Source organism: Pelophylax lessonae (genome assembly GCF_965119305.1).
Source record: "Pelophylax lessonae genome assembly, chromosome: 9".
Lineage (NCBI taxonomy): Eukaryota > Metazoa > Chordata > Amphibia > Anura > Ranidae > Pelophylax > Pelophylax lessonae.
This window is the reverse complement of record NC_138776.1, coordinates 124403633-124422580: the sequence shown is the minus strand read 5'-3', so window position 1 is coordinate 124422580 and position 18948 is coordinate 124403633. Positions and strand designations below refer to the sequence as shown.

Here is an 18948-nt window from a genome sequence, read left to right as displayed (position 1 = left end):
ACCGACACCCCCCATCCAACCTAGCATGAGAGGTCCTGCAAAGAAGAATGAGAGAAACTGTCCAAAAATAGGTGTGCCAAGCTTGTAGCATCATACTAAAAAAAGACTTGAGGCTGTAATTGGTACCAAAGGTGCTTTAACATTGTATTGAGCAAAAGCTATGAATACTTATGTACATGTGATTTTTTTTCATTTTTTTTTTTTCAATAAATTTGCAAAGATTTCAAAACAAACTTCTTTCATGTTTTTATGGGTTATTTTTTGTAAAATTTTGAGGAAAAACTGGATTTTCGTCTTACTGTAAAAGCCTTTTCTCTGATGTTCATTGACAGACACAGCTCCATATCTTCTTTGACCCTTGGGTTATGCTGCTCTCCATAGCAGTAGGAGACTAGGCAGAGAAAAACAGACTACGCCCATAGGGCATTCTTGGGGGGTATACTCCTACTTCCTGCTATAGGACTTCAGTTTTGTAACAAGCAGTGTCAGAAGAATACATAATCCAACTCAACAGAGGGGTGGGTGCTGTGTCCGTCAAACATCAGAGAAAAGGATTTTATAAGACAAGAACCCAGTTTTCTCTTTCGTTCACTGATGCACACAGCTCCCCATCTTCTTTGACCCTTGGGACATCCCAAAGCAGTGTCAACATGAGGGGTGGGAAAAAAAAAAACACAGCAATTCACATATTCCCAAAAAGGGCTAAACATAGCCAATTAGGTTAACCAGGAGCTCAACCAGGAACAACTGGAGCTCACCAACCAGAAATAATACACCCTAAAGAGACAGAAACCTCTGCAACAGCAGCCTGCAAAACTTTGCGGCCGAACGCAGCATCCGCAGATGCAAGTAAATCCACCTTGTAAAACTTGGTAAATGTATGCACAGACGACCGTGTGACTGTCTTGCACACCTGAACCACTGACGCCTGATGACGGAAAGGCCCATGAGGCACTAATTGCCCTTGTAGAATGAGCCTTAACAGGGAAAGAAGGAGCCTGGCCCTTAAAGGAATAGGTCTGCACCACCGTCTGACTGATCCATCTGAAAATGGTCGCAGCAGATGCGAACTGCCCCTTACGAGATGCATCCATAAGGACAAACAAGGAATCCGATTTCCGAATCGACTCAGTCCCCGCCAGGTACACCGTCTGCCCGAACCACATCCAGGGAATATAAGGCAATCTCTTTAGGATGCTTAGGCCACAAGGAAGGCAACACAATGTCTTCATTTAAGTGGAAACCTGAGACAACCTTAGGAAGGAACGACAGGCAGGGACGTAGCACCACTTTGTCCCTGTGAACCACCAGGTAAGGTGACCGACAGAACAATGCAGCCAACTTGGACAACCTGCATGCAGCAGTAATAGCCACCAAAAAGGGCACCTTCTGTGACAAAGTAAGCAGAGGAAGTTCACAAATATTTTAAAAGGGCGGTTTTTGAAGAGCCAACAGTACCAAATTGAGGTCCCACAGACCTTACCTGAGGAGCCAGGTGGCGCACCCCTGAACAAAAGTGTGAAACAAGGAATTTGTGGCCAACGGGCGTTTGCAAAAGATTGCCAAAGCGTAAATCTGGCCCTTTATTGTGCCCAGGGCCAAATGCTGATCTACACTTCTTTGTAGAAAGTCTAGCAGACGAGACAACAAAAAGGATGTATGCCCTCCAAACTTGACGATAAACGTTTCTAGAAGTAGATTTCCTAGCTTTTAACTGTGTAGGAATTACCAAATCCGACAACCTTCTTTCCCTCAGTACCAGTTTTTTTAATAGCCAGGCTGTTAAAGCCAGCGCATGCTGCAACTTCAGAATTTTTGTCTCTGGAAGAAACACCTGGGCTGAGGCTGAATCCAGAGTCAGGCCCAGGCAGTCCAGTTTGGTGGACGGAGTCAGAGCTGATTTCTGAAAATTCAGTGTCCAGCCGAACTTTTGCAAAGTTCGCACAGTGATGTCCAAATCGTCTTAAGGCCGTCAGAGACTCTGCGCGCAGGAGATCATCCTGGTACCCCAGTACCACGATTCCCCTCTACCTGAGCAAAGCTCAAACTGGGACAAAAACTTTCGGAACACTTTAGTAAATGCGAGACCAAAGGGTAACGCCACAAATTGATAGTGCTCCTCGCCCACGGCAAAGCGAAGAAAACGTGATGTCTGACATATTGGGATATGAAGGTAAGCATCCTTGATATCAATAAAAGGTCAGAAAATCCCCTTGTGAATGGACTCCATCCAAAATTTCTGAACCCGCACAAAGCGGTTCAGGGTCTTGAGATCCAAGATTGGATGGACCTCGCCTTTCTTCCTGAGAACAGTAAATAGGTTTGAATAAAACCCATGAAAACGTTCAGACTCTGGAACTTGTACAATGACTCGATGCGATAACAGATCCTGTACCACCCCGAGAAGGCCTTGCAGACGATCCGGGGAGAGAGCCAAGTTGTAAGGGAAGAACCGAAACTAGATCTTGTAACCGGACTAAATCAACTCGTGGACCCATTTGCCTTGAATGAAGGAGGTCCACAGACCATTTATGATCTCTTTCATAGAAGCTCCTAACAGAAGGTCTTCTACAAAAGGGGGGATCGGTCAGCACCTTCTTGGAAGCCTGGTCTGCAGACCAGCATTTCAGCCAAATCATACAGCGAAGAGTGACTGCTGTCACAGACACTCTGCAAGCTAAATGAGCCACATCCAGAGAGGCATCAGATATCCTGTAACCCCTGTACTAACTGACCTGCCAGTTCCGTCAGCTCAGGAGGGTGCTGACCCCCTTCCAAATCCTGGCACAGAAAGAAGCTTAGCCTATTCCATTAAGGTCTGGGAGACCAAGGTTATGGCAAACACCGGCCTCAAAATTTACCTGGCCACGGTAAAAAGGTATCGGACCAGAGACTCCGCTCTCTTGTCCACCGGGTGTTTAAAAGGACAGAGAGTCCTCCACCGGCAGTAGTGTGGCTTTATTTAACCTGGAAACCTGAGAATCCACCACCGGCGGAACTGTAAGTTTCTTTAACCACTTGCCGTCTGCTCACTAGAGCTCTACTGCGGCAAAGTGGTTAGTTGTCATCTGGCGACGTAGACCTACGTCGCCAGACACTCCCCTTTCTCGGCGGCGCTCCCGCTGTATTCAGTCACAGCGGGAGTCGGGCCAGGGGAGGAGCAGCGGCGATCGCCACTGCTCTTCCCTGATCGGCGGGGAATCGAGTCTGGAGATCCGCCCGCTTGTGTAAACAGAGTGGGCGGATCTCCTAAGTGACAGGCAGGGTCAGATTGCAGGGTTCAGCATAGCTGAACCTGCGATCTGTCCTTGCGTCACTCAGTCACCTCCCCCCACACATGTCAGTAAGCACCAGGCATACATTAACCCCTCCCTCTCCAATAAAATTAACCCCTTCCCTGCCAGTGTCATTTTTACAGTAACAGTGCACATGTATAGCACTGATTACTGTAGTAATGTCACCGGTACCCCCAAAAGTGTCAAAAATGTCAGTCAAGGGTCCGATCTGTCCGCCGCAATGTCGCAGTCCCGCAAAAAAAAACAAACACGCAGATCGCCGCCATACTCGTTAAAAAGAAAACCCCAAAAATGACAGAAATCTTTCCCTTAGTAAACGCAATAACTTTTGCGTAAACCAATCAAAATACGCTTATTGTGATTTTTTTTTTTTTGGGGGGGAATTTCATATAAAAAAAAAAAATGTGAAAAATAGTTACTTTCAAAATTTACGCTCTTGTTTATAGCGCAAAAAGTAAAAAATCGTAGAGGTGATCAAATACCACCAAAAGAAAGCTCTGTTTGTGGGAAAAAAAGGACGTAAATTTCGTTTGGGTACGGCGTTGCATGACCGCGCAACTGTCAGTTAAAGTCGCACAGTGCCGAATCGCAAAAAGTGGCCCAGACGTAAGACCGCAAAATCCTCCGGTGGTAAAGTGGTTAACAACGTCCCTACCGGCGCATTGTAAAATGACGCTGGCAGGAATGCCTCGTCTCTCCAGGTGGACGTCATGTGATGTCCGTCTGTCCTCATCGCTCTCCCGTACCCCTGGGGGGCGTGCAGTGCAGCGATTGGGGATGAAGCGTGTCCCGAAGGACACAGACATCCCTGATCAGTGTATAGAGCCAATAAAAATTGCTCTTTACCATGTGACCGGCTGTCCAATCACAGCCAGCCACATGCACTGTCCTTGAGCACGCCGCTCGTGCACCCCCCGTCCCCAGGGGCGCGCAGAGCTGCGATCGGGAATGGGGAGTGTCACTGACAATTAAATTGGCTCTACACCACGTGACCAGCTGTGTCCAATCACAGCAGGTCACAGAATGTAAACAAGCCGCAGTAACTAGCTGTAACTGGGCTCTCCTCCTCACATAATGATCCTGTGTGAGGAGATTGCGGTAACCGCTAGTTACCGCTTACAGTGCACAGTAAAACAAACTGATTAACCACCAATAAAAAGGACCTGTCTCCAGCCCATCGGGGTTGCCAAGTACCTGCCACCGGGGTAGCCGAGTACCTATCACCAGCCCATCAGAGCACCCGGGTACCAGAGTGCCCGCCATCGGGGTACCAGAGTGCCCGCCACCGGGGTACCAGAGTGCCCGCCACCGGGGTACCAGAGTGCCTATCTGCAGCCCAATGGAGTACCAGAGTACCTGTCTGCAGTCCATCAAAGTACTCGAGTACCTCTCTGCAGACCATCAGAGTACCCGAGTACCTTTCTGAAGCCGATCACTGTACCCGAGTACCTGTCTGCAGCCCATCAGACTATCTGCAGCTAAAGAGTACCTATCTGCAGCCCATGCCTCAGATTGTTGTTTTGGGGTGTTTGCTTTCCTAAATGGGGTAATTTTGCAGGCGTTTCTATAGTCCTGGTGCTCCAGGGCCTTCAAAAGTGTGATAGGTTGTAATGAAATTAGATGTGTAATTTATGCTCCTAGAACGCCTGAAGGTGCTACTTAGCTGTTGGGCCTCTGTATGTGGCCAGGCTGTGTAAAAGTCTAAAACAAGTGGTATTGCCATACTTACGAGTAGCAGAATGCATTTTGGGGTGTAATTACAAGTATGCATATGCTGTGTAAGAGAAATAACTTATTAGGATCATTTTAAATTGTGAAAAAAACAAAATGTGGGAAAAAATTACAACTTAAAAAAACTCACTATGCATCTTACTAAATACCCTGGAATGTCTCCTTTCCAAAAAGAGGTAATTTGGGGGGTATTCGTACTGTCCTGACATTTCAGGGCTTCAAGAAATTAGATAGGCCATCTGTACATCAGGTGTGATCAATTTTCAATGATTGGCACCATAGCTTGTACACTCAATAACATTCACACAGACTAAATATTATCCATTCATTTGGGTTATTTTTACCAAATATATGTAGCAGTAGAAAAATTTGGCCCAAATTTATAAAAAGAAATTGCTTATTTGCAAAATATAAAACTAAAACAAAATGTATTAAATTTTCACTCTTTTTTCACTTCTATCGCAAAAAAATAAACTCAGTGGTGATTAAATGCCACCAAAAGAAAGCTCCATTTGTGTGAAAAAAAAAATTAAAAAAATGTTGACTGAGTAAATATTCAAAGTGTGACAACGCTGAAAGCTGAAAATTGATCTGGGCAGGAAGGGGATAAACAGTGCCCTGTGTTGAAGTGGTTAAAAGGGACTCTTCAAAAGGATACCTCCTAGCGAAATGCTTAGGTATTCCGACCGTGCGTTTTGGGGAGCCCCTCTTGAGACAATATCGTTGAAACCGGTGGGAAAGGGGAACACCTTAGTGGCCTTGGATGGCCTCTGGATACCAAATTGCACCGGCGCAGCCGACACAGCATTAGCGGAGTCCTCCAATTCTAAAGTTTCCCACACTGATACAATCAGTGCCTCCACAAGTGCCTTTTCATGCGTGGCTGTAGTGGAAGAGGATTCATCCTCACTGTCAGAGCACTCAGGGTGCGTGGACGCAGACCCAGTAGGGTGACTTACTCATGCTCGCTGGCCTGACTGGGAAGACCGCAAGGATCTAGGATATTCAGTGTGTCACCCAGTCCAGCAGTTGATTGTAGTTCTCACTGGAACAAACTTGATTGTAGTTCAGGAAATAAAAGAAAAGAATTCTGTATTAAAAAGGAAAAAATGCCAGGACCAGAGATCCCAGCAAGGAACTAGGTCCTTCCACCTGACTAGGCAGAAAAAAAACTGAAGTCCTATAGCAGGAAGTGGGAGTATATCCCCTAGGACTGCCCTATAGGCATAGTCAATTTTGTTCTGCCTAGTGTCCTACTCCAATGGAGAGCAGCATAACCCAAGGGTCAAAGATATGGAGCTGTGTCAGTCAATGAAAGAAAGAGAAATAATTAAATTTAATCCATTTTGTAATAAGGCTGTAATATAAAATGTGAAAAAGTTAAGCGCTGTTAATACTTTCCTGATGCACAGTAAATTACATGAATTGTATTACCTGGTTAACCTATTAAGTTTTAAAAACACAAATTAATGTGAATTTGAAGCAATCTCAAACATCACACCAATCTTGCAGCAGAAAAGATGCTCAATATACAAAATATGCATGCCATATGGCTCGCCAGAACTACCTGAGAGTCTATTTAAAAAGGACTTGTGGATAGGATTGTCACTAAGATGATGTCACCAGATCTCCTATTTATAGCATAGGAGGATGGGCAAAAAGTGGAATAGAAGCAGTAGCCAATGCAAGCTATGAACATTGCTGCAGGGCAATGAATAGGCACAGGGAGTGTGGCCAGTGACATTATGCTGGCAGAAACGCAGCATTTCCTGCGCTAAAAATCTGAAGTAATACACTGGTAAACCACATATGCACCTTGCAACACAGCTGACGACCTGTTCAGTAAACCTATTTGAAACACTCATTTTTGTTTGAGATTTTTTTCTGTGCAACTAACAAAATATTAATCATGATTCATGACTTGGGGTTGGTTTGTTGTCTAAACACATATTGATAAACCCAAACTGAATGACTGTTAAAAGGTATACACTCTTTGAAAGCAAACATGGTATATACAGTCTTTGAAAGCAAGCATGTTTTCACAGAAAGGGATGTTTTTCTAAAGCTGCATTAGGGATATCGAACGAGATTAGTTTAAGGCTCGGTTGCCACTGGTACGACTCCAAAGTCGCACGACTTTTAGTGCAACTTTGGGGCCCGACTTTGATACAACTTTGCTGTGACTTTTTACACTCTGTGGCATTGAAGTCGTATCAAAGTCGGACCAAAATAGTGAAGGAACCCTAGTATCAGTTAAGACAGCTCTCATAAGGGAAACATGGAGTTTCACGGCATCCGACTTGGGGCCTTCCAAGACCGATCCTATGTTGCATCAGTGTGAACCGAGCCAAAATGCAACCAGCGCTTTGAATTTTTTTTTTTGACACCCAATTTTATATTACCTGTAGATACAAGGCAACAAGTAGGGCAACCTGGAAATCAAAGGTCAATAATTAAAGGTAGGGCTGAGCCCAAATTTTACATTTTGTTCTTCCAAGCAGGAGGTATAGCTGCCAACTCAGGGGTCTACTTGCATTCAAGAGAGTGTTAATGATAAGCAATGGCTCTATATATATTTCACCTACAGATACCTCTGTTAATTTTCCATAGGAAGCAAATGCAAAAAAAAAAAAAAAGCCAAGTCTCAGACATAACATGGTATCCCAGCAGCCATTGTTGAGTCACATAGGAAGTCCTTTGCCAGCTGAGGAATGTACAGGGAATGTGGCAGCATGCGGATAAACTGTGCTGCAGTAATGTTAGGAATGCTGAGCTTTGCTTTTAACATAACCAATCTTTTACTTTTAAAATAAAATTTCAGGGATCAGAGACCTTAGAACTTTTCTTATGTCTGCAAAATGTTTTGGCCACTGGAAAACACCAACCTTTTTCATCATCTTGTTCTGTTTGTGGAAAAACTCAACCTTTATATCTCCACAAACAGGAAGAGGCTGCGGGAAGTCAAAATACATGTATTTCTCCTCACGTCTTGTGGGTCCTGTAGAGGATGTAAATATCTTAACCTTCAGCTGATAGATGACAAACTGGGGATCTACAGGAGTGGGAAAAGGCACAAAGTTAGAATCGTTCATACAATATATCAAGTATGCAAGATGAATTTATCAGAAGTTGTTAATTGTGTGACGTTCAGGGAAAAAAAAAAAAAAAAACACATTGCTTAAAAGCATAGTCCACCTTTTACAAAAATATAACAACACACCCACAATAATAAAAACATTTGCATTAAAACCTTCAGAGCAATGAAGGGTAATGCACAGGCACCGTTTACTTCCCAGCACCAGAACGAAGTAAGAAATGGGCTACAAGCGTGGCAACACTGAGATCTGAGTCCATCTGTCATGGTGGCAAATGGGACTTGTAGTCTTTTCATTCACAGGTTTCCGTGAATGGGTGGCATGGCTGTGTAAACTGGGCCATGCACAGCAGTGCCTGATCTACACACAAAGTCGCAGGGGGAAGAACACCTTGATTCTGGTAAGGGGAGTGGGGTGGAGTGGAGTGGGGGGGGGGGCGGGGAGTGGGGTGGAGTGGGGGGGGGGATTGGGTAATGTGACCATGTTTCATGTTAGCCTCTGAATATGAAACATGGTCATATAGGTGGACAAAGCCTTTAACCTAAGCTAATGACCTCTATACAAATTTTATGTACAAAAAATTTGGGTAGTTTTTGCAATGAAATGTTATTTGTGGTAAGGGTAATGCCAGTATCAGAAGTACTCTTTAACCACTTGACCTCCAGAAGATTAACCCCCTTCATGACCAGGCTTTTTTTTTGCAATACAGCAGTGCATTACTTTAACTAGCAATTGTGTGGTTATGCGACGCTGTCCTGAAATAAAATGTATGGGTGGATGACCTTAAGCAGTTAAATAGCTATACAGTTCACACTGCCACATGCAATACGCAGGGGGTGACAATTAAAAGTTAACGACACCGCCAGTTGCAGTCGCATATCGCAGTGCGATCTGCAAGTTCGCACAGAATCGGATCGCACTAGTGTGAACCACTATGTGATCCGATTCTGCTGCGAATAAAAAAAAAAAAGCCTCATGTGCGAGTTTAGTGCGGATGCGGTGCGAATTCAGCCATACAAAGTGTATGGCTGAAATTCGCACCGCACATGAGATCGCATGCAATTTAGGAGCAGTGTGCTCCGAATTACATGCGATCTCCGCAATCGCACAAATGTGAACCGGGGCTGATCGGAAAATGCAGTGAGCTTGACAGAATCGCATTGAATGGTGTTAACACCCATGCAATGAGATTTTGATGCGGGGGAAAAAGGGTCCAACATTTGCACCAAATGTTTTAGGACCCTTTTTTCCCCGCACCTAAATCTTATCACATGTCTGTGAACACCCATGCGATGCAATTCTAGCAAGCATTGCATTGTGGGAAAGTGGGAGTCACTAAAAAAGCAGAGAGGTGCTTTTTAGCAAAAAACACCAAAAACCGCTAACGCCCCAAAAAAAAAAAAAGCTAAAAAGTGCCAATTTCCAAAAGGCTGAAAAACGCTCAAAAACTCACTACAAAGCTCATGGCGTTTTTATAACCTCCAGTGTGCATGAGGCCTAATATGTAAGCTTTTGCGCAAGTTGTGCTATACTATACAGCCATTTGATTTATCTGGTATTTGCGGTGGGTGAAATCACTGTTTAACTTTTTAGCTGGCAAATTGATGTAGCAAAAATGTTTATTTACACCTTTTGAACAAGTATTTTTTATAATTGTAATTGTGAGGATTGATCTATTTCACTTAAAGCGTTTGTTACCCTAAATAAAAAGGATCCTGTTCTTTTAGTGCCGGTTCACACACATGCGATGCGGGAACCCTGTGAATCCACTGTGGATTCCCACATCGCATTTGACTCGCAGGCAGTTCACACTGCCATATGCGGATCACTGGGGGGTGTCAATACAAAGTTAACACCCCCAGATCAGTTTGCATATCGCAGTGCGAACTGTCAGTTCTGACATGAATCGGATAGTATAGGTGTGAACACCCATGTGATCCGATTCTGGTGCGGACCAAAAAAAACGGTTCCTGTGTGTCTTTGGTCCGAATGCAAAGCAAATTCAGCCATACAATCTGTATGGCTAAATTTGCAACACACAGACATCGCATGTGATTTGCATTGCAATGCAGTGCGAATCACATGCGATGTCTGACATCCCATTTATTATTTTTCATTCTCTCCCCGTCACCCCACACAGCCGAAGGCCCTTTCACGTGGGCTGTCGGATCAGGTCCGCCTGTCAGTTTTACAGGCGGACCTGATTGGATCCTTCAGTCTCCTCTATGGAGTGGCGGATGTCCGCTAAAAACCGCCATCCGATCCTGTGCGCCAAAAACAGACAGATGGTGGTCCTATTTCCCACCTGTCCAGCAGATCGAATCAGATGGCATCAGTTGGAAGTGGATAGGCAGTCCATTTCCATCTGATTGCCCCATAGAGGAGAGTGGGACTGTCAGTGTTCGCTAACAGGACCAGTCATCGGCCTGCTCAGCTGGGATCAGCTAAAAAAATCACAGCTGAGCAAGCGAATTCTGCTTAGTGGAGGTGCCCGTATGAAAGGGGCCTAAGGTGGCATGAGTTACTGGATCTCCTATCGCCCCCACCTTGCTGCACTGTCCTTACCAAGTGACCAACTGCCCATCACCCCATCAAGCCAAGTACACATGGGTCGAATGCCAGGCAACATCAGCCGGTTCAATAAAAACTGGCTGCCATTCGGCCCGTGTGTATTGCCGGCGGTCTCACAGAAGCCGGCCATTCGACACGCACAAAAAAAAAAAAAAAACTGGCTGCTAACTTTTTAAGCTGGCTCCTAGATTCCAAGCAAAATTGTCAAAGGTAAAGGCTACATGTACAGCTGTGAGAACAAAAAGGGAAGAAGGTTGGTGCAGAGGGTGTACTCACAAGTACTACTCCACTGAGTACTATTTTCATAATCGATTAGTTGGTCTGCAAACAGAATGCATTATTTGTTTACATATCAGGAAATACAGTGCAGCACAAATACAGCTCAGTACACCATCCATGACCGTAAGTTCCTAAGAACTTGTTAATGAGTGAGGAGCAATGCCTCATGGGACATGTAGTCCGGGGAAGGAAGTGAGTGGTTCTAAAGGCAAAATTTTTTTGTTTTTTTTACCTTGCTATAGGGGCACTCTAATATACTTTGCAGCTTGCTATAGGGGCACTCCGAGGGCAGGAGGCCAGAAAGGTTGGTGGGGGATCCCTTTAGCGGAGAATCAGGGCTGCTCTGTGCAAAGCCATTACACAGAGCAGGGGAGTATAACATGTTTGTTGTTTAAAAAATAAAAAATAAATCACTTTAAAAAGACTGTGTGCAGGGAAGATCAGCAGCTGCGCCCAGAGAGGGTGGAGGCTGATACACTGGGGGAGGGGGGGGGGGGAAGTTGTTTGTTCCTCCTCCAGGTCACAGTGTAGGAGCTTAGCCCACTCGGTCAGAGTTTGCGACACTAGGGCAATGGTGAATACCGGCCTCATTGCCGAACCAGCCAGAGTGTACATAGTGCGGGTCACAGCCTCCGCCTTCCGATCAGCCGGATCCTTAAAGGCTGGGGACTCTTCAACCGGAATCAAGGTTGCCTTGTTTAATCTGGAAACCGAAGGGTCCACCACCGGTGGCACAATCCACTTCTTAAGAAGGGACTTCTCATAGGGATAATGCCTAGTAAAGCGAGTAGGAACCCCATGGGGACACTTTGGTCGTCCCCACTCTTTAGCGAAAATTCTGTCAAAATAGGCAGGGAAAGGAAACACCTTTGCCACTTTGGCACTCACAAGCCTTCCAAAGGGCACCTGTGCCTCTGTAGCAGCTTCAGCTGCGTCCTACATCTTCAGTGTCTCACGCACAGATACAATAAGTGCATCCACCAGCACCTTTTTGTGCGCCGTCGCAGACGTGGAGGAATCATCCTCACTATCAGAGGATTCCAGGTGCGTAGTTGCAGACCCAGCACGGTGACCCACATCCATGGCGGCCGAATAAGATTCAGGATCTGATAAGGCATATAAGGCAGGGGAAGGTGGGGGGCACCTTTTGCTAACCTGTTGCCCACAAGCCAACTCCACCCGGGACACAAGGGACTCCAGGACCGCCGTCAGTACATGGATGGATGGTTGGGACCCGGAGGGCTCCGCAGCCTCAGAGAGGGGGATCAGGTGAAAAAATGTGCTCCAAAGACTCCAAGAGTCACCAGGGGGACCCCACAAAAAGTGTAAAACACTGCTAAGGGACAACCCCCACCAGGCACAAAGCACCAAGCGATCCTCAGCAGAGAGGGAGAAAACCCCACCAGACTCACCGCTCACAGAAACAGGCACCTGCAGCCACCAGGAGAATCTGCACTACAAGTGCAGCGATCAGCAAGCGTAGGCTATGGAGATTTTTAAGTACTGAAGTTTGGCGCCATTCCACAAGTGTGTGAAAATTTTAAAGCGTGACATGTTAGGTATCTATTTACTTGGCGTAACATCTTTTACATTATACAAAAAAAAATTAGGGTAAATATTGTGCATTTTTTCCAAAAAAGTTGTGTTTGAAGAATCGCTGCACAAATACCGTGTGACATGAATTGCAACAATCTGAGTTTTATTTGCTAGGGTCTCTGCTAAAAAAAAAAAAAAAAAAAAAAAAACATGATTGGGGGTTCGGAGTAATTTTTCAGCATGCACGCAGGAGCTGTCAGTCACAGCACACTGCTCTAAAGAAACGGGACGGGTGGCCGTTACGTCAATGACGCATGCGCTCTGAAGGAACTGGATGCTACCTCAGTAAATATCTCCTAAACAATGCATGTTTAAGAGAGATTTATACTACCTATAGGTAAAACTTAAAGATGGAAGTTTACTTCCTCTTTAAACTGTAAAGAGCTGCTTGCCTAAACTTGCCATAACATTTTCTTCATATGCAAATGTGTACAGTCCCTAAAGTATAACTAAGGGCAAAACTTTTTGTTTTGTTCTGAAGAGAGCGGAGAGGGATTAGAATATCTATCTGTCCTTGTTAGGGAGATTCACCCCTCTGTTATTTTCTTTCATCACTGGAAGTGAAAGTGAATGAAAATACCAAATTTTGGGTTGTCCCCAGAACAGGAATATAGGGGAAATCAAAGAGAAATCTCCCCAATGGGACACAGATGACAAAAAACAAAACAAACAAAAAAATAAAAAGTCATACTCTAATATTGAAAAAAAAGGATGGGAGGAGGGAACCTGAGGACATGTCCGACCGTCAATGGAGGTTACCCGCGTCCACTCCAAAAAAATAAATACCAAAAAGGGAAGAGGGGGGATTGTACTTACCGTTCCATGGTGCAGGTAACGCTCCAGACAGAATGCTTGCCACAGAAGTAGAGGAGCGGATAGCCAAGGGACTGCTGTGACTCAGACCCACGCCCAGTCGAATGCGACCCAGCGAGATGTTTAACTTGGCCAGCCTCAGTCTGTAAGGCTACATCGCAGCCTATCTAACACGTAGCTGTGGTCTGGACACGCTCACTAGCTGGTGGGTACCACTGGATCTAGATTATCCAGCCCGTTGCCCAGCTCGGCAGTTGATTGTAGATCTCCAGAGAGAAAGACAAAAAAGATGTAAGGAAGGAGAAAAAAAAAAAAAATGCTAGGACCAGAGATTACAGCCAGGAGCCTAGGTCCTTACCCCTGACTAGACAGATTAAAACTGATTACCTAGAGCAGACAGGTGGGAGGTGGGTTATATACCAGCTGAGGACGGCCCATGGGCATAGCCAGGTGTTTTTTGTTCTGCCTAGTCCTACTCCTGGAGAAGGCAATATAACCCAGTAGGTATGATTTATGGAGCGCTGTGTCCGTCGATGAACAAAGAAGCCTGCAAACTCTCCAGCAGAATGTATCAGTGGCGGGGGGGGGGGGGGGGGGGTCTGCTGTTGAAATTAAACTTTTATTTATGGATTCAAAACCTTTATCCCAAAAAGGATCTGCTTAAGTGTAAGTTTGACTTCAGGTGGTTAATGATTCTATATCTGCTACTAAGCAGAACATTCCCCTTACCCAAGACTGACAACGGTGCTGTGCTTCCTCTGCTGATTCATCCAGAATTATATCTCAATACAGGAGATGTGTTAGTGGCCAGATAACCAGGTAAAAAACAGAGGGGAAAAAGCCAAAAAAATGAATTTTTGTAAAATCTTACCGTAAAATTCCTTTCTCTGAGTCCTCCGACAGTTGCCGCCCACTCATACAGTCTTCACCAATGGGTATTGACCTCTTATCCATAGGAGCAAGCTAGGCATAAGACTTGTTAAAAACAAAGCATTTACATAGACACACCTATGGGGGCTGTCCCAGTGGTCCAATACCCCCCTGCCATCAGGCTTCCCAACTCAGTTTGGTAGCAAGCAGTTAGAGTCCAAGAACCCCAAAAAGAGGGGCGGGGGCAGTACCCGTTCCTTCAACGAATAGGCCTGTACAATTGTCTGTCTGATCCATTTCGAAATGGTCGCACAGACACAGCCATACCCTTCCAAGATCCCTCAGGAAGGACAAAAAGAGAATCCGATTTCCGAAAGGATTCAGTTGACGACAGGTAAACCCTGATCGCCCTGACAACATCCAAGGAATGCAAAGCAACCTCCTTAGGATGCTTAGGATTCGCACAGAGCGAAGGCAAAACAATGTCCTCATTAAGGTGAAAATCAGAGACCACCTTTGGAAGAAAGGACTGGTTAGGTCGCAAGACCACCTTATCCCTATGAACCACCAGGTAAGGGGAGCAACAAGACAAGGCCGCCAACTCCGACACTCTGCGAGCAGAAGTGATTGCCACAAGAAAGGCAACCTTTTTAGACAGCAGAGTTAACGAGATTTCCCTGATGTTTTCAAACGGGGAACGCAACACGGACAGAACCAAGTTCAAGTCCCATGGAGGTAAGGGCGCCCTTCGAGGAGGAGCCAAGTGACGCACACCTTGAATGAAGGTGCGAATCAAAGAATCAGACGCCAAGGGGCGCTGGAAAAGGACAGCCAGTGCAGATACCTGGCCCTTAATCGTGGCCAACGTAAGGTGCTGGTCCACATCAGACTGAAGGAAAGCCAACACTCTCGCCACAGAGTATGAACGAGGAGAGAAGCCCCTGGACTCACACCAGGCAAAATAAGCTTCCCATGTACGGTAATAAATCTTACCAGATGAGGCTTTCCTAGCCTTGAGTAAGGTAGAAATGACCTCTGAAGAGAGACCCCCTGTCTGTCAGGACCTGGCTTTCAACAGACATGCCGTTAAAGCCAGCGACTGTAAAGCAGGATGGAAGATCGGTCCTTGAGACAGTAGATCTTCTCGCATTGGCAGCCGCCATGGAGGCTCGACGGCCAGTTGAACGATGTCCGCGTACCAGGACCGGCGTGGCCGGTGTTGGTTCCGAGGCCAACCTGCGAAGGAACCTGGACAACAACTGAATCGGAGGAAAGGCATATATCAGATGATACCGATGCCAAGGCACCACCAGCGCATCCGAGGCGTCTGCCAGAGGATTGCGCGTTCTTGCCCCGAACCTTTCCACCTTGTTGTTTAGCGGAGACGCGAAACAGATCCACATCCGGGGGATCCCCATTTCGCACACAGCATTTGAAATACCTCCGGGTGCAGGGACCATTCCCCCTGGTCCAGGGTCTGGCGGCTCAGATAATCGGCCTGCTAATTCTCCACACCCGGAATGCCGATATCGCCGGGACAGGAGTCTCGGCCCAAGACAGAATTCTGGTCACTTCCTGGGCCGCCCGGGCACTCCTGGTGCCCCCTTGGTGATTGATGTAAGCCACCGCAGTGGCATTGTCCGTCTGCACCCGTACAGGACGGCCCTGGAGACGATCCGACCAATGGAGCAGGCACAGCCTGATCGCTCTCAATTCCAATATGTTTATGGGGAGGGAGGATTCCTGCACCGACCAAGTGCCCTGTGCAGACAGGTTGCCCAGGACTCCACCCCAGCCTGACAGGCTGGCATCCGTGGTAATTACCGTCCACAGTAATGGCCAGAAGGATTTTCCATCCGCCACCGCCGGGGACTGAAGGCACCACAGAAGATCCATTCTGGTTTGGTGACTCAAGACACCCTCAGATCCAAGGACTGAGGCAACCTGTCCCATCTGGCCAGGATCTCCGCTTGGAGAGACCTGGTGTGAAACTGTGCAAGCGGTATGGCCTCGAAGGCCAACACAATCAACCCCAGGGACCACATACAGGTCCTCAGTGACGAGGATTCATTTTTCCTGAGGGCCCTGACCCCATTCTGTAGGGTCCGGAGTTTGTCCTCCGGCAGGAACACCTTTGCTTGAGCAGAGTCCAGAACCATTCCCAAGTATGGGAGACGAACCGAAGGAGACAAGGTCGACTTCTGCACGTTGATGGTCCATCCAAACTCCTGAAGCGTCTGAACTGTAGTGGACAGATCACGCAGCAGGCTCTGACTGGCACTCGATCTTAACAGGAGATCGTCCAGATATCCCAAGACCGCAATGCCCTGTGCCCCTAACAGGCCCAGAACGGGAGCCAGCACTTTGGTAAAACACCCTTGGAGCCGAAGCGAGACCGAAGGGTAACGCCACAAACTGATAATGTTCCTCCGCGATAGCGAATCGGATGTACCTCTGATGACCCTCGAAAACGGGGATGTGTAAATACGCATCCTTCAGGTTGATAGAGGCCAGGAATTCGCCTGGACTCAGGAAGGCTACCACCGAACGGAGTGATTCCATGCGGAACTTCCGAACGCGTACAAAGCGGTTCAGAGCTTTCAAGTCCAGAATCGGACGCACCTTGCCCTCTTTTCTAGGGCACAGTGAACAGATTCGAGTAAAACCCCTGAAACCTGTCCCGATAAGGCACTGGGACGATCACCCCCTGGGCGAGGAGATCCTGCACCGCCTGATGCAGGTCCTGTAACCGCCCTGGGGTCAAATTAAGATTTGAGGGAAAGAATCTGTCCGCCGGCCGCGAAAGGAATTCGATCTTGTATCCTGATCGAATGATTTCCTGAACCCACCTGTCCAGAATTCGGAGCAGCCAAGGTTGGAGGAAACCGCGCAAATGTCCCCCCACCCCTGAAACGGGTGAGGGCGCCCCTTCAGGCAGAGGCAGACTGGGCCGCCGCACCAGCCTGGGCGGTCTTTGGTTTGCCTGCCCAGGGCTTTCTCTGGTTTTCCCTTGTCCTGTGCCTTGAAGGCACGAAAGGACCCCTGATTTGGTTTAAGGGAGGGGCTCCGCTTACCGCGGAAAAACTTGCCCTTAGGATTCTGGGGCAGCAGAGTGCTCTTGCCCCCAGTGACCCCTTTAACCAATTCATTCAGGGAGTCCCCAAAAAGGCGAGACCCCGCATAGGGGATGTCAGCCACCGATTTCCTGGAAGTCTGGTCAGCCGACCAGCTTTTCAACCATATCAGGCGACGGTTATTCACTGCGACACTGATAATGGGGCCTCATTCAAGGCCGCATCGCACAAATACATGACCCCTTGATAAATCTGGTCCACCATCTCCACGGTAGTAGGGGGGGGCAGAATCAGCCATGAGGGTGCGTCTCAGCACCTTGGTCCAATCTGCCACCGCCTGAGCCACCATCACAGAAGCGAAAATAGGTTTTAGCATGGAACTCGCCACCATGTAGGCATGGCGGGCAAGGGATTCCATCCTCCTATCCGTAGGATCCCTAAACACCGGAGAATCTTCGGTGGGTACCAGAGTAGCCTTGTTCAACCTGGCCACAATGTGATCCACCTGAGGAGCCACACACCAGCGCGAATCCGTAGGAGACGCAAAGGGATTTAGGAGTTGAAACTTTCTTGGCACCACAAAGGTGCGTTTTAAATGACGCCATTGATCATTCACAGTAGCGTGAAACTCAGCGGGGCAAGGAAACACCTGTGTGTACCAAAAGAGGACACAATTCCCGGAGGATTGGGCTCGTCCTCTAAATGTAGTGTTTCCTTAATGGCAAGAATTAGCGCATCCAAAGCTGCCCGGTCTTCGGCCGTCCCAGGGGGGAAATCATCCACCCCTGCAACCTCCGCCTCCCCCTCAGACTGAGAAGAGTGAGACTCTGCCAGGGGCACGCTACCTATGGCAACCATGTCAGATTCAGAATCAGAAGAAAAAGAAACCCTAGGCCTTTTTCTATTAGCTCATTCAGTCATCAGAATATCCACTTTGGACACCAAAGTTGCCACTGCAGCAGACAAAGTAGTCAGAGCAGAAGATTCAGAAGAACCTGAATCCCCCCACTAAGGCTGGGGAAAATTTGCTGTCCTGAGATTCCATAATAAAAAAAGTTTTCTTTTTTTTTTTGGTGGTACTGGCCCTTTAAGCGCACCGCGGACCCCCGCAGCACACGGCTACAAGACTGTGACAAACGGACCCCTAAGCAGGAATAAACTGATAGCCAGAAGTATTTGCACAAAAAAAGGACAGCAGACAGACCCCCACAAAGTGTTACCACCGCAGCCGATCTCTCCTGAACAGAAGGAGGAAGTGATGTCACCGCAAGAGGCTGAACAGAGACTTCAGGCCAAGGAAAAATGGTTGCCTATAAAAAGTAATGGGAGGCTTGGGAAAATGGCCGCCGACATGTGCTCGGAACGAGCGTTTTGCCACAGACAAGATGGCGCCGCAAGGCGCCAAAACACACCACATACAATGCTGTATAAGCGCCCACAGTGGAGCCAGACATGCTGCCCACACCTAAAATTAGCGGACCGGCGGTGTTTAACCCCGCAGCGGTCGCCACACGTGTCTGTACCTACCAAAGCACCCTAAAGTGACACAGGAGAGGGACCCCCACAAACCCACACAGTGCACAGCCCGTGAGAAAAAACCCCCGCAGGGACCGGGATCAGGGA

At 47.2% G+C, this 18948-nt stretch overlaps 1 protein-coding gene across 1 annotated transcript in view; it reads right to left on the bottom strand.

The window, feature by feature from the left end:
* Positions 1-18948, bottom strand: part of PTEN (phosphatase and tensin homolog) — a 126862-nt gene that overhangs the window by 11871 nt on the left and 96043 nt on the right. The window contains exon 7 of the mRNA XM_082268323.1: positions 7913-8079. Within this exon, the coding sequence (XP_082124449.1) occupies positions 7913-8079 (167 nt within the window). The remainder of the gene's footprint in view (positions 1-7912; positions 8080-18948) is intronic.